General features: G+C 43.6%; 1 protein-coding gene across 1 annotated transcript in view; it reads right to left on the reverse strand.

The window, feature by feature from the left end:
- Positions 1–20,605, reverse strand: part of Epc1 (enhancer of polycomb homolog 1) — a 90,391-nt gene extending 69,786 nt beyond the window's left edge. Inside the window, exon 1 of the mRNA XM_032885085.1 lies at positions 20,373–20,605. Within this exon, the coding sequence (XP_032740976.1) occupies positions 20,373–20,375 (3 nt within the window). The 5' untranslated portion in view covers positions 20,376–20,605. The remainder of the gene's footprint in view (positions 1–20,372) is intronic.
- Positions 20,606–20,919: the final 314 nt, after the last annotated feature.

Here is a 20,919-nt window from a genome sequence, read left to right on the forward strand (position 1 = left end):
ACAACTAGGTGTCTAGAATAATAAAATTCCATATTGGAAAGTTGTAAAAAGATGTAAGAATTAAACCGTCTGTGTTCAAAACAGTTGGCAGGGTGTATCTCAAATGCGTCGTGTGAAGTATTGCTGACCCATTCAGCCTGCTCAGGCGCTCACATGAGGTGTGGTCTCCAGGAAGGATGAAGGCAGAGCAGGAGAAAGAACCTGAGCTCCAAAGGTCCAGCTTCTGCTGGACACCTTCGGATCCTGAGAAGATGAGACCCACAGCCTGTATACCATGTCCCAAGGCAAGTGCGCTAACTGTAGTGAAATGGAGTGTTGCTTGTCGCCGGTTTCACTGATTTTTTTTTTTTTAATTTGAGGAACGACACCTGCATATGCACTCTGCATCCAGTTCCCGGTCCTGTCCACAGGGGGGAAGAGAAAGTGATGATTCCAAACGCACGGAGTGAGACTGCAGGTGTCAGAAGTGAGTCATGGAGAGACAGGACAGGAGAAGAGCAAAGAGGACAGAGGCCCAGGGAGCATCAGGAGTCCAGACAGCAGAGCCAGAAGAGCCAGGGGTGGGCGAAGGGCTAGAAGAGGGATAGCTGGGAGAAGCTTGGAGCTGAGTTGAGCTCACTAGAACTAAGGGAGGAGAAGATAACCTGGGAGCACAGAATCCTTCCTATAGGGTGCTTTGTGCAAACAGGCTGGTGGGTTGACAGGAGAGCTGGAGGAAGGACTGGCTGTGGTACCTGGATGCTGTAAGTCTTGCATCTGGAGGGCCAAAGCCAAGCAAGATTTCAAGCCGTTTCCAAGTGCCCTCCCATGTGATTTTCTTAAATGTTTATTTCTTTATTGTTGGCAGGGAGGCAATGCCACGGACCTGGGCTAAGGCAGTGTGGTGCTATTTTGGGAAACTGTAGAACCTTTAGACATGGGGTTGAGCTGGCAAACATAAGGTCTTAGGGCTAGGCACTGAGGATTCAATACCAGCCTGGCTCCCACTGGGGCTCCCTGCTTCCCGACAGTACCAAAGCTCCCACTACCATAAACTCATCTACCACCATCAAATTGCCACCAAGACTGACCTTTCCCCTTTAACCGTTCCTCCCCTAAGTGCTTCTGTCTGCTATTTTGTCATAGCAACAAGAAGAGTTATTAATTCGCCCGCCAAAAGGAGTAACACCACCTTGGAGCTCAGGGCAGGCCCTAGCCTGAGCCTTCCGGTCTTCATCCTCATGACGCACCTCACATTACAAGGGCGCTTTCCACACATGCACACCTTCTCAGTCCACCCTTTTTCTGGTTCGAAGATGTACAAGCTACCACACCACAATGCCTGTCGGCCTTCAGGAGTTACTGAGAGGTAGGATTCACATCCAGATCTGATTTTGAGTTTCGCAAACATGAGACTCATAAGCTCAAACCCAGGACAAGTAGTGCTGAGCTGGCAGCCTGAGGTGTCCCAATAGGTTTGTTTAATTGATCTATTCACAAGGTTAACATCTTGGTACTTTCATGGCTGCCAATCGTTTAGGGCTGGCTTTGTTCGTTTTTGGTTTGACTTTTTCTTTGCTTGTCTTACAGTGACACACTCCGTATTGCTACTGAGGACATTACCTCTATCTTTTCATGGCCATTGTATCTCCGTACAATTTGGGCTTGCTCCCTTATCTCTAAATATTCTTTTAAAAATGTCTGATTGTTTTTCAGACAAGGGCTCACTGTGTAGCCTAAGCTGGCCTCGAACTTGCTACCTCCTGCCTCTGTATCCTATGCACAGCCTAACAGTATGTACCTAGCTTTTTAAAGCATTGTCCTCTTAAAGGACTCTTTATGTACACTGACTTTTGTTTATTATAAAGATCTTTTGTTTATTATGTAAGACCAGGTGTGGGGGTGCACACCACTAATCTCAGCACTTAGGAAACAGAAGCAGGAGGATCTTTGTGAGCCTGAGGCCAGCCTGGGCTACATAATGAGTATCAGAACAGCCATGACTATATTGAGAGACTCTGTCTCAACAAACAAACAGAAAGACATATCCAATCTTAATAGAACACCTATGATAGAAAATGATTTAAACTGCCATAGTTCAAGACAGAAGAGATTAAATGTCTATAGTTCTCTGAATAAAAATGATTCTATGTCTATAAAAATTAAAATGAACAAACTATTCTTTATCTGAGTAGTCTTGAAAAACTTGATCTTAAATAGTATCATTTCTTTCCATATATTAATTTGACATTTTCCAAAAGTTTGTTTTATAACACGTGATACTGAGATAAGAGCTATATAGGTATATAAAATACCAGTAGGAACTGGATGTGTGAACACTTTTCTAGCATGCTAAAGATCCTGGGTTCCAGCCTTTGGGCTGAAGAAATAAATGACTACATAAGCTAATAAGCCTGGAAAATACTACAAATTATTCATTGCCCTTTGAAAACACTGTGGGTCCCTGATGGATAGGCTCAGAGGCATCCTGCAGAAAGAAATGGGGTGCTTAATACAATGTATCTCAAGTGTGTCTGAATGTCCATAGCACACTTCGGCAAATTCTAGTCATGACAGCTCAAAGAAATGGAACATCTTATTGCACCTTACTGTCTAAGATGCCTGACACACAAACCGAAAAGGTTTGAGAATCCACATCGTTCTAGAGTACTGTATTTGTTACCATTGGTTGTAGGTATGAGCATGAGTGCACAGGCGCCTGAAGGTTTGAGGCGTCGGTAGACCCCCTAAAGTTAGGGTTAGAGATAGTTATGACCCACTAAACATGGGGGATGGGAACTGAATTGGGGTCCGCTAAAGGAGTGGCAGGTATTCATAACCGTTGAGCATCTCTCCAGCACCTGATAAAGATTTTTATCCTGATAATAAAAAAATGCTAACCAAGCCATTTAAACAAAGAATTGGTCAGAATTCCTATAGAAACTAGAGCTGAGCAGACTGAAATGCTCCATAATATTTTTATCCTTAAAACCCTGTATCTAAAGAAAGTTCAGCTGTATTTAATCCTCAAACTTCTCAAGTGAACTCTGGAAACTGCTTTGCCCTTGGAACTGCTCCTTCCCATCTCAAAAGCTAAGAATCATAAACCTATCGGTGAGGCTCTCCAAGGATTTGATGAAATACTTCATGGAAAAAGAATGCCCAAGCCAGCCAGTGCACCTACCCACCTCCCCCCACCCCCCAGACAAGGTCTCACTATGTAGATCAGGCTAGCCTAGAACTCTCTAGCTCAGGCTGGCTTCCAACTTGTGGTCTCCGTCCTCATATTTCTGAGATTATGGGTGTGTGTCATAGTGCCCACCTTCACAGGACCCATTTTTAAAGGACATCGGTATTGTAATAATTTTACTTCCCATGCTTTATTCCTTGTTACTGCCAGGGAACTGAACCTGGGCCTCACACATGCCGGGCAAGCGTCCGATCACCACGGCTGACACTCACACACACTCACAGCTCTATAGTTTACTTTCTGTATGCTTGGCATGAAAGAGAATAGTGTCTATAAGGGACTCAACTGCTTTAAGTAAAGGAACATGAAAGTCCTCCAACCAAACACCTACATGATATTTACAGAACCAGCCTATGGAAGCATAGTCTCCAGGGGCTGGGGTTTTGGTTTCTTTCCACTTAGCAGGCAGGCAGGTAAGGCTTGCTGAGGAACACCTCTTGTTCTTTTCACCTCACTGCCAGGTAATCAACCATCAAAGGTTATCCTACGACCACTCAAGCCCGCTGCACAAAGCTTCCAGAGTTACTGGGGTAAAACTCCCCAGGCTACCAGCTTCCTGACATGGCTGGCTGCTGTTTGCCTCAGGGACAGTATGGTAAGTAATCATTTGCATCTAAAACACCAATGGGCACAGGAAAGAACAGTAGCCTCCTGGGTTGAAGGTCTGGATCCCAATCTATTATCTATATTTACCACGACTCTTCCAGTCTTAACTTTAAATGTTCCCAAAAAGCTTCTGGGTGGACACCTCAGTCCCCAAGATAACACTATTCAGACGAGAGTGCTGGAATAAGGGTCTGACCTCACCGACTAATAATACATTAATGGGTTTGTGAGCAAAGGGGATTTGTTGTGAAAGTGAATTCCTTCTTTCCTTCCCTCTGCTTCCTGACAGCCGTAAATGAGCAGCTAAACTCCATCACACGCACACAACCACGATGCACAGTGCACAGTGCACAGTGCACAGACCTGGCACCGACTGAGGCAAGCTATCACGGGCTGCCACCTCCAGAATGTCTTTCCTGTTGACTTCCGCAGGTGATCTGTTCTGGCCCTCATTTGACTAACACAACTGCACTCCAGAAATGATTAATTTCTGAGCAGTATGACCTCACACAAATGGTGGACGGAATGAATACTCAGTCTCTCTCCTTTTAGATGATTAGCCAGAACAAATGAGACAGTACAGTGGGAACAATCTCTACAAGTCCCAAAGTGCCACACTGATATAAGGAAGGGTAATCTATTCCAACATAGCGGCTGGGAAGGAAGGGTAGGCCGGCCTTACAGGAACACGGGCGAGCATTTATGTACAAATGCGCCTGGCGTAATATCTTCTCTACAGTCCAAGGATGAACGTGGCAAGATAAATTCAAAAGGGGAGTGGGGAGTCTTAAAATTAGTAAAATTGTTTAAAAGATTCCTCATGAAAGGAAAGTGGACGAAGGCGCCTTCTCTAGCCACTAAGTCTTCCGTAATTAGCTTCAATCGTGAGAGAACACAGCATTCCTGCTCAGCTGTGGTACTCCGAGGGCTGCGCACCCTTCCTCCCAGCTGCGATGACCACTGACACAAGCTCCACCCTCAATACCCATGAGGGCTGGGGACCACCAATCAAGGGGCCTGACGCTCTCTTCTCGTCTCTGTAATTACAGCATTCATGTGGTACACAGGCACGCGCCGACAAAACATACATGCAAATACAAGTAAAGATAAAAATGTAAGAGAGCATTTCATGGTGCTGCCGCCTCCTGTTGTGTTTCAAGAACTCAGTCTAAAAAAGCAAAAAGCATTTTCAGCCACGTTACATTTTTAGAACTGACTCATGAATAAGCTAAAATGTAATCCATAATGAGCCGGCTTTCTTGTATCAAGTGGTTACTCATGAGCGTCTTATTTTAAAGGAGCTGGGCTCCAGTACTCTGCTGACAGCCAGGATGTGTGATCTCCTTCCTCCCTCTCCCTGCGCTGCTGGGAACCAAACCAGGAAGCCTTGTTCACGCCACACTAACGCTCTGAGCTACAACCAGCCCAGGCCGCTTCTGACCTCCGCCTCCTGGGTCCTCATATCCTCAGCTCTGAAAAGGATGAGTTCTTGATGCTGCTTCTTCAATTTTATGATTGTCTCTCGTCTCCCACAGTTGACAGAAAAAAAAATGATAGATGAAAAAACTACAGAACAAGCTAAGCAAAGACTATTCTCTGAGAAGCCATGCCCACGTTCTCAAATATGCCTGGCTTTCTTTGAGTACATTTTTCTTCTAACCCTGTGTTTGTACCTGTATTAAAATACTTTAATAAAATATTTAACTCTGGTTTGTTTAAGAAACAAAAAAACAAACAAAAAAAGGTAATCAAAGATGTTTAGAGGCTAGGCAGTGCTGGCACACGCCTTTAATCCCAGCACTCAGGAGGCAGAGGCAGGCAGCTCTCTGTGAGTTCAAGTTCAGCCTAGTGTAGAGTCCCAGGACAGACAAGGCTACACATTGAATCCCTGTCTCACCCCCTTGCTCGTGCCCCCACCCAAAGATGCCAGTGAGGTACCCAGTGAGTAGCGTTTGCCACAGGAGCCTACTGCCCTGAGCTTTACCCTGGGAATAAAGGTGAAGGAGAGAACAAACCCACAAGGTTGTTCTTTGACCTCTGTATATGGGTCAGGCTATATGCGCGCGCGCACACACACACACACACTCTAATTATGAGTAAAAAAATTATAGTTTTTGAGATATGTGATTTGTAATGAAGCTATGTCTTCTGTATTTCCTGATAGTATGTATATCTACATACTAGACAAAGACTAGTCAGAATCTCAAGAATAAATAAATCCCAGAATGCTCAATGCTCCCTTGGCATTGAGTGAGGGAGTGGTGCTCTGCGAGGAACTTCTAACACTTGGCAGGAAGTGAAAGGGTTTCCCTTTTCTGTTTTTCTTCAGCACTGGGGTCAGAACCAGGGTTTCTTGCAAGCCAATACTCACTGCGCCATGAAAGGCTCCTGTGGTCTGCCTAGACGAAGCTTTGTGCTAAGTGTGACCACATGTGAATTGAGGGACCCAAGCACCTTGCAAACATACCTTGACACTAGAGAAGAACAAGAAGAGAGACAGACTACGTAACAAAGGCCTACACAGAAATGACTGAAATTGTCTGGGGAGGGCAAAACTCTGCAACTGTGTGATACTCTTTCTGAAAGGGGGTGGAGACCGTCACTGTAGTAGGTTTAGAAAATAATTAACACAGGAGTATAGTCTAGCAACCAACAATGACAGGGATACCTCAACCAGTTTAGCTATTTGATGTGTTACATGTATAAAGAATCTATTCAAGTCTGCACAGAGAGCCTGGTTTATATAACCGGTTTTATATAACTAAGTTTTCATGAGCTGATTTTGTTTTCCAAGCCCCTACCCCATGCCAGCTTTGTATTATGATTTGTGAGAGAGGACAAAGAAAAACATGTATTTGACCTTGGCCAAAGCAGGCTACATTAAGCCTATTTTGAAAGGCTTAGCTTGTTATCTTTATGCTTCCAGATTACAGAATTATTTGTTGAAATAAAACATATGGATAATAGTTCAAAAATATACAAAATACTCTATTTATAGCAAATTAGCCCAAAAATGGATTTATTCTTCCTGGTTTTCTTTAATGAAGACAGAAGTCAATATTCAGCAACCACAGAATAGTCAGGCACTATTGTTTTGGTCTTTTAAAGAGATAAATGTGAGGCACATCGATGCACATGGGAAGCAGTATACACAATAAGGCAAATATGAAAACAAGGTACAGAATGTGAAGGCAAGCAGACAGTGATTACAGACCCCAAACATGGGCAGGGCACTAGGAATCAGGAAGAAAGAGAAGGGGAGAAACAGCAAATAGCAGAGAGGGGTGGGTGGAGGCGGGCAGAGAGGGAACTGAAGATTCAAGTGTGCTAACTTAATGCTGTGCTGGGCTAAGAAGAGAGACTCTGTATAAAACAGACAAAAATGACTCGGCTAGCTACAAATTTGGGATTTAAAAATTCTATGTATTTGGTATGTAAAATAATAAGTACATTCAAATTTAAAATCGAATGATTTGTTTTGAGACAGAATCTCACATGATTGAAGCTGGCCTCGGGCCTCCGGTTACCACGTCTCTGCTGGAATTAGTTACATCATCCAGCTCAGTTCACTGTTTGTCTGCAGTTTCGCATTCCAGCGCCACCACGCCCACTCACTGCCTTTTAACAGCACAGCTGAGTATAGGAAAATAAAAGACCTGGGGCTGGAGAGATGGCTCAGCAGCTAAGAGAGGACACTGTCCTTCAGGAAGACCTGATTACAGTCCCTGGCACCCACATCAGGAAGTTCACAAGCCCCTGGAACTCCAGCTTCAGGGCACTGATGAGCTCTTCTTGCCTGAGAAGATTTGTATTTGCATGTGCATCCCATGAAATCCATTTAAAAAGGCAAAATCTTAGTTGTGTGTGTGTGTGTGTGTGTGTGTGTGTGTGTGTGTGTGTGTGTCTGTGTCTGTGTCTGTGTGTGTGCTTTCCAGTTGAAACTGTTCTGTGAAGCTCTGGCCTCCTATAGATTTGAGAGGAAATGATTCACAGAGCGGTTTCTGTCCTCTAAGATAAACAGCAATGCTGCTAGCCTATCGCAGGCAAGCTGGTCTTTTACTGCCTGCTAATTTCTACTCATTCTGGGGAAAGAATACTGGTATTAATATACGTTGTTAGAAATGTACTTGCGGTTGGCAGAAAATGCTATGGAAACAACCTACAAATTCTACCAACCTTTCAGTGCCCTGCTGCTCCTTGCTGCCCTGTGCCCACGTTCACTGAAACCTGTCTCAAACCCTCCGACCTCTTTGCTCTCCCACCAAAACTGATGGGGGGTGGAAGCTGCCAAAGCTCTCCTTTCCCTAGCCAGGGGTGAGCACATTAACAGACGCAGGCCGTTCCTTCCTCTGCCTCTACCATGTCGTGGGTTAACCTTCTCACTGTCCTGGGGGCACTGAGTTCTAGAAGGCCAGCTTGAGAGATTCCAAGAGCCAGCCCCGCCATGTTCTAGCTCTTCCCAAAGGCCTTGTTCTGCCTTACCTATGTCCATGTGGCGTCTTTACCTGGCATGTCTGTCCTCTTGGCAACTTCTTCAGGAGCAAAGTCCACCCACAACACAGGGGTCCATGCGAAAGTTGCCTTCTCTGTAAAGTGGGCCCATTCCCAACCCTGCCTTTTTTTGCTTTCTCTGTAATCCTCAGCAGGTATTTTTTTGTTTTTGTTTTTGTTTTGTTTTTAATGTGAGAGATACGCCGAAGTCTGCACAGGTGAGCAGCCAAGCGTACTCATGCAGAGGCTACAACAATTGTTGGGTGTCTTCCTCTCTAACTCTCCATCCCACTGATCTAAGACAGGGTTTCTGAATGAACAAGAAACTTGTCATTGAGCTAGGCTGGATGGCTGGAATGCCTCTCAGGATCCACTTGTTTCCAGCCCCCAACACTGTGGTTATAGGTATGTTGGCTTTTTTATATATGAGTGGTGGGGATTTGAACCCAGTCCTGGTGCTTGCAGAGTACATGTTCTTAGTCACTGAGCCATCTTCCCAGTCCACCACTGACTTTTAATAAAGCAACTGGAGAAGACAGCACTCCACCCCAGGAGCTCTTACAATACTGATATCCCATGTGTTTGAATGAAGCGATGTGAGTGAGGGTGGGGACTGGGCTTGAACTCAGGCCCTCACACAAGGTAGGCAAGTTCTCAGACATGGGGTGATCTTCTAATGCCCACCTTATCTCCTGGAGCTCAGGTTTCCTAGTTATTAAACCTTTGGTCTAATGGTGGAGCTTTTGGGAGGTCGGATCAGGTGGGAGGATTTAGATATCAGCGGGCAGTCTCCTGAGGTAGGCCTATTCCCTAATTCTCTTTTGCTTCCTGGTTGTGAAGTGAGTGCACCTGCTCTGTCCCAAGATCCTCACTGTCACTCCTGGCACCTCAGCAGTGACAGGTCTGCAGTTCACAGACCAGAGCTTCTAAAGCCCGGAGCCAATAGCTCTCGTATATCTTTATAAGCTAATTGTCTCCGATAATCTGTTACAGTGACTATGGAGAATGTGGGGAGGCGTTTTTGACTTTGCCAAAACCTGAGAGCAGGTACCACATGGTAATGTGAGGTTAGCAATAGCACCTGTCTCAGGAAACTGAGGCTCTGGGTGCTGACCTAACCAGCCTAACCTAATCCAGGTGTAAAGAGTGCAGTTCAGAACTCAGGAAAGGAGGTGGGGGATTTAGCTCAGTGGTAGAGTGCTTGCCTAGCAAGCAAGCACAAGGCCCTGGGTTCGGTCCCCAGCTCAGAAAAAAAAGAAAAAAAAAAAGCTCGGGCGAGAACGCTCGAAGGAGATGCTCATTTGCATGGAAGGGGTCTGGTCAGTTTTTTTCTTTATTACCTTATTGTATTGGCTGGTTTTATGTGTCAACTTGACATAAGCTGGAGTTACACAGAGAAAAGAGGCTCTCTTGAGGAAATGCCTCCATGAGAACCAGCTATAAGGCATTTTCTCAATTAGTGATCAAGGACGGGGAGGCATAGCCCATTGTGGGTGTTGCCAGCCCTGGGCTGGTAGTCTTGGGTTCTCTAAGAAAACAAGCCAGTAAGTAACATCCCTCCATGGCCTCTGCATCAGCTCCTGACCTGCTTGAGTTCCAGTCCTGACTTCCTTTGGTGATGAACAGCAATGTGGAAGTGTAAGCTGAATAAACCCTTTCCTTCCCAGCTTGCTCCTTGGTCCTGATGTTTGTGCTGAAATAGAAACCCTGACTAAGACAGTTGTTAACAGAGGAACTCTGGAAATATGGCCATATGGTCAGACAAAGCCCCATGAGACGTCCAGAGACCACCAAGTATGTGTCACATCTGCAAAGCCTGACTGTTTACAAGACAAAGGGTAAAGTCATATGGCTTCCTGCCATGTTTAAAGGTCTTTGAGGCTTAGATATAAGACTGCTGTGTATTTCTAAAGATTAAGAAATTCGAGCTGAAGAGATGGCTCAGAGGTTAAGAGCACTGACTGCTCTTCCAAAGATCCTGAGTTCAATTCCCAGCAACCACATGGTGGCTCATGTAATGGGATCGATGCCCTCTTCTGCTGTGTCTGAAGACAGAGACTGGGTACACATATATAAAATAAATAAATCTTTTTTAAAAAGTTACCGCTGAAAAAGAAAGAAAGAAATGCAAAATCCAAATATCTGTTAATTGATCAGAGTTACTTGTGGGAGGAGCATAAAATTCTAACCCAAATCAACTGTGGTGGCACATGGCTGAAGCAGGAACTTGAGAGCTTTGAGGTCAGCCCAAGCCAAGCTTTGAGACAGTGAGAATGTCTCAAACAGTCAAAATAAAATTTAAGAGCGATTTTAATCTTCTTTAAAAACAGGTAAAGGCAGGTCAATATTTAACTCATTAAGGCTCCTGGATTGTCTTTTAAATTTAAAAACAGTGGGAACTGGGAAGACTCAGCATGGCCATGAAAGCCCCAGACAAGGATATAGCTGTCTTGTAACTAAAATTTCAAACCCCAGAAAGCTTGGAAGTCATGGCGGAAGCACCTTCCAGGGCTGTACATAGGCTGTAACTGTTTCTGTGCACGCTGCAAACCAGGAAGACAGAATGCACACACGAAGCACAGCAAGCACTTTACTTTCTGAAACAGGATCTGATGTGTCCAGCCTTTCACTCACTACAAAGCTGAGGTAGTCCTTGAACACCTGATCCCCCTGTTTCCACCTTCCACGTGCTAGGATTAGAGGTGCCTGCCCCACAACTGGCTCCTAGGTACTTGCATCAAAAGGACTTGGACTGGCTGACAGGGGACTGGGTGGTCTGCTCACTGCACTTTTAAGCAGAATATCTGCTAAGTTTATAAGTGGCACTGACATATTAAGGGGAACTGGAGACTCGCCCTATTTGTAAGTTACATTTCTTAAGTATGTAAGGCTCTCTTAAGAATCCAAACGTGCTTCCTGGATAGAAAGGATGAATATCAATGTGTTATCTTCCCTAGCTAAAGTCCGGTAGTCTGGGCATCGGCTTACTGCTTCCCTTGACACACTGTGCAGCTATAATCTATTTACTTTAGATACCCCTCAGCTCCTAGGATTCGAGCTTTTGGGAAATGGGGTGAGGGCAGCAATACTAATCCACCCCCAGCCCTCCAGAGTTCCGGATCCATGGCTGGCTTCACTAGCACTTTGGGTTGTTTTGTGTTGTTTTGCTCTCTCTGTCCTCGGCTGTCCTGGAATTCACTTGTGTAGACCAGGCTGGCCTCGACTCATGAAGACCCACCTGCATCTGCTTCACAAATGCTGGGAATTAAAGGTGTGCCCTCACCCTCCTTCAGTAGCTAACTTGCTGATCTAACTCAGAGATCCTCAGCTCGAGCTTCGGATTAGGGATCTGGAATAGCTGTGGAAGACCCTATGCCCAGCCCAGTGCAGATCAATTAACTCAGAATTTCCTAGGTGAAGCCATGTGTAGACAGAGGCTGGTGTAGTCCACATGTAAAGTGCCTGCTTAGCAAGCACGAGGAGGCTCTGGCCTCCGTCTTCAACACCAGAGCACATACGTGGATAAACACATGCACATATACTGGCAGTGCTGAGAAGCTCTAGGATAAGAGGATAATAAGCCTGCCATAGTAGTTTGGAGGATCTAGGTATATTCTGGACCAGAGTTACCCGATAGAATCTTCTAGAACATCAGAAATGTTTCAGTCTGTGCTGCCCAAAATAGAAGCTACTAATACACAGACCACTTGCTATGCAGATAGTCTGATTGAGAAATTAGAATTTTCAAGTTTAATTACTTCAAATTTAAGTGTACATAGGTGCCGTGTGGTGATCGGACTAGCTCACTGGAGAGCACAGCATGTAAATTTTATACCATTTTAGATGAGCTGAGTCTGCGACTAAATGGTACTGAAATCTAATCTTTCTTTATATATGAAGATTTTTTTATATAATTTGATACATATATCAAATATCATATTTTATATATATCAAATATCACATATATGAAGAATATATATACATATACATATATATATGTGTGTGTGTGTATATATATATATATATATATATATATATATAATTTGCACATTTGTGTATCTGTATCAGTAGGCACTATGTCCTGCATGTGGAGGTCAGAGGAGAATTTGGGGGAGTTGGTTTTCTCTTCTATTATGAAGGTCCCAGAAATTGGCCTCAGATCATGAGACTTAGCACCTACCTAGCTGCTGAACTGTCTTACTCTTCTGAGGCCTCACTAATCACACCTCTTTGAGGTTCTTCACACCATTTTCCTAACAAGTCCTCTGGATGAATGGAAGGATAGACAAAGGTTATACTGGCCTCTGAGGAAGGTAAGGACTTTGAATTAGCTTTTCCCTCCTCCCTTCAGGTAGAAAAAAGAAGCAAAGGTCTTTAGAACTAAATGTTCTTGTACATAATAATGGAGAAGCGGGCTGATGAAACTCCGGGGAAAGTCCTCCTCAATCTTTGGCATAATACAGGGCTTTCCAACTGTGCTCTGTGACCTCTGCCTTGGAAGATGAGAGTTTCCAGTGATCTGTGGTGACAGTCTGAGTCCCAGGGCTAAATATAGGTCACTGGCAATGACAGCGTCCCTTTCTTGGGCACTTGGAAGCAGAGTCCTACCAATGAATGGGGTTATTCATGGTTGGTGGGATACAAGACTGAGAACAGCCAGGGGCATGGCCCAGATAGGAGAGTCTGTCTGCCGCAACTTCCTACTGAAGAAAACCCAACTGTGTTTACCTGATTTCCAAATGACTTGTAAATGGTGGGTAGCTTTTGGGAAATTCTAAAAACTTCATGTTTAATTTAACAAAGCTTGAAAGAACAAGAATGAATTTCTAAAACTTAGTATCAACCTAGACCAGGATATTTCCCCATGGCCACATTTTCAAACACTGGCCACACAGCAGATGAATCACCATCAAATTCGACTGTGGAATTTACACCCCTCCACCCAAGTCCTTGTCGAGTGTTTCAGTGAGGCCACCCTGCTCGCCCATGAGGCCATCCATTCACTGTGTCTGCCAGTTTTGAATGACAGTTTGTGAGTCAGCTTTTGAGGCCCAATGAAGCAGCATGGCATACAGCCTGACTGACCTGGGCAGTGTTCTCCAAGGGTGTAACCCCTACAGAGAGCATTCAGGTCATGTGGGCCTGGCTTAAAGACCATATTCTCATAGGACACCCCCGGCCTTCCTGCAGCCAGAACCCAGGGGTATAGCTCAGCACTCTGGGTTCTAACAAAGCCACCCAGTGATTCTGGTGACAAAATCTGACACCTACTGACCTAAAGTATTCTTAACCCTCCCGAAAATGTCCCCCAAGGAAAAGCCTCCTTATGACCTGAGGCTGAAAATGACTAAACCATCTGTTTATTTTTCTTTTCTTTTTATATGCTGTTATGATGACGAAAATAATGATGATGGCAGTGATGATAATGGTGGTGACTGACGAGTGTGTCCAGGACAGGGAGTGTGTACAAGGGGAGGGCAGAGGACAGTTTTCGGGAGTTGATTTTCTTCTTCCACCATGAAGGTTCTGGGGCTGGAACTCAAGTCATCCAGTTTGTGCATCAAGTAGCTTTATAAGATGAGCCATCTTAGAACCTAATCAGGCCTTGTATGTTATAAAGTAGAAACCACTACTCTGTGTGCACTTAACTTTGTAAGTAGTGGATTCCCTACTTCAACAAGGCTTCTTTGCTTTCGGAATGTAATTCAATTTCATAAGTTTCATAAATTTGTAAAAATCAGCTTCGATAGAATCTCATCACATACGCTTGATAGTGAGGGTACTTTAGGCAAACTCGACATGGAAAACTTCAGAAGTAGGGCTGCTGAGGTCACGCTGCATGTAAGAGGCCTGGGCCGTATGCCTGAAGACTGAATCTGATTCCCGAACCCCAGTGGACAGAGAGACCCCATCCCAAAAGCTGTCTGACTTCTGCGTACAAACTAGCAACCACACATGTACACAATAACAGCAATAAGTAAATAGATAGTTTTAAAGAAAAATTCAGATGTATATCACTGCTAAATGAAGATCACTCCTCCCATGAAATGACTATCGATTATAAAATAATGAATAAATCCAGTACAGAATTATGTAGTTATACTATACCGTGCATTTAAAATAGGTCAATTCACAAAATGTAAATTTTCAGATGATCTAATGTGGCAGGAGTGAAGAGGGGAGTCTATAATGTAAGCTCTGATCTCAAACTTACAAGCTCTGGCTCTACTCTTTGACTTACTAGGTAACGTGCGTCATGTCGAAGGAGTGCCAGTTTCTCTTTTTCCTCCATAAAAATGAGTTTAAGTTCTCTACTTCATGTGAAGATTCAGAGAAAGTACTGGTTGTAGAACAGCACAAGCCCGACTTGAGAGCTACACTGTTATTGCCTTCTTAAAATAACTGTGTATTTATTTATTTGTGTGTGTGCGCGTCTGCATGTCTCAACATTAATTGTGAATTTATTTGTGTGTGTTTGCATGTGTTTACATGTACCACAGATGTGCGGGTGACCATGGAAGCCAAAGGAGGGCGTCAAATTTCCTGCGATGGGAGTCACAGTGGTTGTGAGCTGCCATGTATGTGCTATGGGCTGGGAATCAGATGTGGCTCCTCTAGAAAAGCAGCAAGCACTCCTAACTGCTGAGCCACCTCTGCAGTCCCGGTTGTCCCTTTTGAAAGTAGCTGGCCTGTGACCAGTCTGGTCACCATGAAGACAGATAACGTGAACACGTCATCACTCTGGAATGTGCACAGAGAAGTTGACTAAGCAACCCAAACTCATAGCACTGAGTTCTGGACACGCAGTGAGCGCTCGCCCTTCTAAGCATTTGTGTCTAGCCACAACCACAGTGATATTCAAACCTCGCAAGTGACTGAGGTAAGGTAGGTCCAGCGTTTCTGCGAAAGGCCGCCTCCCTTTGTGAAAACAGTCTTCTCGTTTTGAAAACTGTTTCTAGACCCTGACATGTGTGTCTCTGATATGTGCGGCCACCTTGAAAACACCCACAGTGTCAAGGGAGAGAAACCCCAAGAGAGTTCATAAAAACCAATTAGCCAGTAAGTCAAACCTAGAGCTTCCCTTCTGATTACTTAAATAATAAATACTGTTAGTTTTAACGTCATTATCGGCAGAGTTCTGTGTTAGCACAAAACAAATTGGATGATGGACACGCCCAGTCAGCACGAGTTAACAGGTTCTACAACAAAACAACTCATCACGGCAATCGTCTGTGTAGAAATAACGCTAATTTGACTTTCTGGCTTAATACTCGCTTATCCATTAAGCATTAGCTAGATGCGTAATGTATTAACTTCATAAAATATTTGTTTTGCTTTTATAATTTTCTGTTTTATAGCATTAGAAATATCTGCAGACGATTTAAAAATAAGAATGTATGTTAAGAGGAGCGTAAGGGCAAGTCCTCAGTTAGATGACTGGCGCACTGTGACAAGCCAGGCTTGGCACCATGTGCCTGTAATCTCAGCCATGGGAGGAGGGGGCAGGGACAGGTGCATCCCCGGGGCTCTCTTGCCAGCCAGCCTAGCACAGCTGGTGAACCCCAGATCCCAGTGAGAGACCTAGATCCACAATTTTAAGCTGCTTCCAATAGTCTCCAGTTGCTCATCTTATTGGTCTGTATTACTATAAAGGTCGATACTGAACATGGTGATGTTTAAATTAGAGCTATGTGAGTAAAATGGACAAAGCTAATTTATGATAAAAAACCATCATATATTATCTTTTTGTTGCTGTTGTCTTTGTTTTGAGTTCTTTCTTTTCTTCTTGAGGCAGAATCTCCTGTAGCCCAGGCTAGGGAGCTGGAGAGATGGCTCGGCAGTTAAGAGCACTGACTGCTCTTCTGGGGGAATCTGGGTTCAATTCCTAGCACCCACATGGCGGCCCACAGCTCTCTAGTTCCAGGGATCCTTCGCCCTCCCACAGACATATGTGGAGGCAAAACACCAATGCACATAAAAAATTATATTAAAAAGTAAGCATTTAGGACTCGAGGTTGAATTCTAACGATCAATACAAGCAAGCAAGCGCATAAACAAACTAACAAACAGAGCTCAGAGACACGCCCCAAACTCATCCTACAGGATGCCCTCTCAAGTGCTTTCCTACAGACATCCGCCGAAGTTGCATTTCTTGCTTTGTCATGGGAACCGGCATCAGGTGGCTCTCTGGTTATGTACCATCTGTCTGTATTAGAGCTGCAACACGAAGGCCAGCCACCCCTTCCCCAAGCTGGCTGTGAGTATTCAGTGTCCCAACTATGGTCCTTTAATAAAAAGACAACTGCCAGAGCCATATTAACAGGTTGAAATTTAAACATTTTTTTCTTCCTCCAGAGATTACACATGGCCAATGGCTCCAAATGGTAACATTTCACACCTAAGGCCTCAGATTTAAAACACTGTTAGAACATGGAGCCATGCTGGACTTTCAGGTGGACAAGAGAAGGACTCTTTCATTCTCACTACCATGACCCAACGTCTGTACCCTGATGGAGACAGGGAGACCTTGAACAACGAGAACCCCGGGTAAAATGGGCACTGTACAACCAGCATAAAGCATGCGTGTATCTGTCCAGGGATGAAATCCTTATCTCTGCCTTACTTTCTGTTTGGAGTCTTCATTTCAGGGTCATAGTGGAAAGATGAAAAAAAAAAAAAGTCAGAACACAATACACCCATTTTGTGTATTATTTTCCTTTCTTGGTAAAATCACACCAGGAACAATGAGTTACATTTGTGGAATATCTGCAGTGTGTCCAAGAAACACCAGACAAGTGGCAGGAACTATGTGCAGGAAGGACAAAACTGCACCATTTAAAACATCCAGCTTCAGATCTGTATTGAAGTGGCATTCAGAGTGTAGAAATTCTTCCCTTTGAAGAAGTTTGTCCCAAGTTAAGAGAGCCTGGCCCCGAGTGAGTCCTGCATCTTGTCTCTGTGCCTCTAAATGCTTCTTCCCTTTGCTGCCTCCCCCTACCATTACCTACTGCCTAGTGGGCTTGGCTAATCTGAAACGTTCTCAATACTCAGGAATACCAATGACATCATAGCAATGATTTAGGAAACTATACTGGTTCAGTACATTAGTCTGGATGTAATTTTCAGTTTATTCGTATTATTGAGGATTCAAAGTTCCTTTTTCTGAGGTATATTGTTTAGAATCTGACTTGCAGACTATCCCTGTCTTCTGTGTCCTTCCTCCTACAACCTGTTTCTTGATTGTATCATTAACCTCTCCCTCCACAAGAGGGATGGGTGGTTCGTGCGCATGCATGCATGCACATGCACACACACACACACACACACACACACACACACACACGGCATTTTAATGAAGTCAATTTTGCTACTTGCCACTACTCCCTCTGACACAATGATATGCAAAAAAGTGTCAATTTGAAATGACACAGCAAAATTGTGAAAGACTAATTTTTGATTGTCCATGATCTAGCAATTGCTGCCATAAAAAAAAATGAATTAGTTTTCTATATATTACATTTTTAAAGGATTTTTAATGATAAAAAAATTGGCTTTATAATTCTGAGTATAACCACACCAAACTCATGCACTAAATCTATAAAATGCTGTCAATTAAAAAGAAATAATTCCCAAAGAATCGAGAGCTATGATGAAGCAGCGGGTACATGTGAAAATGGAGACGAATATAAACTAGGGAATTATCTTTGCCTCATAGATCTAAACCTCTTTCCTTCCACAGTGATGGCAAGGTCACATCTAGAAGAGTATGTGTGATAGAAATGTCTGAGTGATTTTCAAAAGTAACGATTGAACTCTAATGGTTACTTCATAATCAATGATGTAATAGTCAGGAGGAGAACAAAGAGGACTGCATAGCTACGGATGGACTTCCCAGCTGGGTTTGCTCTTAAAAGGGGTGACATTAAACAAACATAGCTAGTTTCAGAAATTAAATAAAATGAAAATCACTACATTATGGAGGACAGAATATTTTAGCAATAAACGTGCCGGAAGGAATATTTTATTCAGATGATCAACTTCAGAGAGCTAAAGCCTCCAGCATCACCAGGTTAGACAATATTTACACCTGCAGTATTTCATTCCATACATAATCTATACTGTCAGAAGCCACACTTGAAGCTGCATTTAGACTTCACAAAGAAAGAGAGAATGAACTACGCCAGTGAATACTTCCAAACCTTTTGAGCATGCTACAAACAAAATCTAAGGCGTTGGGCTTGTTTCTTCTGAAGTTGAAGGAAGGAGATAAACAGATTCTAGGAAATACTATTTCTACTCCTGTTCACACATTCTCTACTCCAGACTGTTAAAGGATCAGTGGAAAGGGCATTTACAGACGTCAAAGTAAATAAAGACTCTTGACTCCTGACACGACAGTCACTCTCTCAAGACATAACCTGTTAGTCAGATAAACCAAATGCTGTTTCAGTTTTCACTTTACTTGGTAAACAATGCATTTCAAGGTAAATTACAGATCCCTCCTACTTTCTTTTTGAACTGAAGACATCTTCACAAACAACTAAAATGTTTACAGAGACCAGTGAAGCCGATGTCATATTGTGACATATTTTTGTTTTTGGCAGGCTTTGGGCCTAAATCCCTTAGTCTCTAATCAGAAAACTCTCAAGAACAAAGATATAACACCTCCTTAGAAATGTATATGACAGTATTTTTAAGTAGAAAAATATGTGTGCAATATTCTTAAAAAATGATCTTGTTCTAACAACAAAAACATTTGCTCATTTTAAAACAAGGCTGTCTATAAATTCAATCCAAGGGGGGCAGCTCAAAATAAAACAGACATGACACCCTACCAGATCACTCTCAAGACAGATTCAGAATACATATTTGAGAAATCCCTTGATTCAAAAATGAAATTCAACTTTTACAATGTCCAAAGAACTAATACACAAACGTTTTGTTACACTGAAACGGCGCTAATGGGCATGGTTTTGTAAAACAAGAAAAGCATCCATGGAGGAGAGGGCAAAGGACAGCTTATTATTAAAGAATCCGATAGAGATAATAAATGAGATGAGATGGAACATAACTGCCAACTGAATGCTTGTCCATAATGTCCCCTGGATTGGCTGTGACGACATTGTCTGTTCTCACCATGGTGCACAGTCCACAGCAAACACTTAAATAACACTGCTGACCAAATTGAACTTTCTCTACGAAAATTAAAGGATAATAGATAAAATCTTGCCCCACCTTTTTTCTTCCTTTTTTCTTTTAGTAAAACTGACAAATTGTTGAGGAGCACTACAGCGCCACCAACACAGATCAGTGCAGAACAAAAAAAAAAAAAAAAAAAAAAAAAAAAAATCTCCACCGTGTGCAAAAAGAAGAAAACTAGAAAAATGCCAAAAATTACAAAATGTCTCCCAAATGTACCTTTCCGGAGAAAAAATAAGATAGATCTGCAGAGACGAATCGACAAAGAGCTTTAAGGAAATCACATCCTAGACCACAAGTTAGGTCTGCTCAGCAATAAAAGAGCCACTATTTAGCAACAGCCATAACTTAAACCCGGTTATGTCAATCTCCGCCTTCATTATACCAGAGCTCCTTTCTGAAGTATTCCATCAAGGGAATCACAATAGATCTATTTTAAAAAACCAAAACAAAACTACAACGGTAGTTTGCTTGTTGGTAATTTACTCTGGACAAATTAGGCAATAGATAATTTTTATAAAGAGGATACGTACATATTTGGCACTACCAACATTCCTGGCACACAAAAAAAAGTCCATCTTGAAACATCTGAGTTCCCCTTTAGTTCACAGCAATTAAAGTATAATTTTCATTATACATGTTTATCTTTAACAATGGAGAGGGAAACTATTTTTTCCCCTTTTGGGAAAAAAAATTATCCAGACAAAATTAGGTGGAACGTGCAGAGATCGAAGCTAAAGACAAATTCAAAGATTGGTTTTGTGAGAAGAAACACAATGAAAACCTCTCTTATCTGGTGCTCCTTTCGAGGATGTAATGCCAAGAATGTTTAAAATTATAAACTTACCATCGGTGTAGGCAAAGCAGCAGCTAGCTCTCAAAAAAAAATTGTAACAATATAGGCTGAGGTCTGGGTTGTCCAGAAAAAACAGTCTCCGGGCAGCGTACGGGTCTTCAAACATCCTGAAAATATTTGGTAAATCAAAAGTGAGACTTTCGTCCATGGAGGGCGGCGGAGCGGGGCGGGCAGCCGCAGGATCCGAGGGCGTCGGGGGGAATGGAGCAGGCTGGAGGCTGCGGAGCGGGCGGCGGCGGCAGGCGCGGGGTTAACAACTCTGCGCTGGCGGGCGAGAGGGCGGGCGCGCGCGCCCATTGGCTGGCGGCCTCCGGGCTCCGCCCTCGCTCCCGCCTCCCGCAGCTCGGAAAGAATGCGCGACTGTGCCATTTTAAACCGGCTCGGGAGAGCGCTGCTCCCCAGACTTTGCTCGGGGATCGGGAGTAAGTGACTAGCACAACAATGGCAGCAGCCGTGTCCTCCGAGCATCTGGGCACGCCCTTGCGCGCGGCTCGTGGGGGCTCCACTCGAGACGTCCGTGTGGGACGTGGATGCGGCC

This window comes from Rattus rattus, chromosome 14 (genome assembly GCF_011064425.1).
Source record: "Rattus rattus isolate New Zealand chromosome 14, Rrattus_CSIRO_v1, whole genome shotgun sequence".
Lineage (NCBI taxonomy): Eukaryota > Metazoa > Chordata > Mammalia > Rodentia > Muridae > Rattus > Rattus rattus.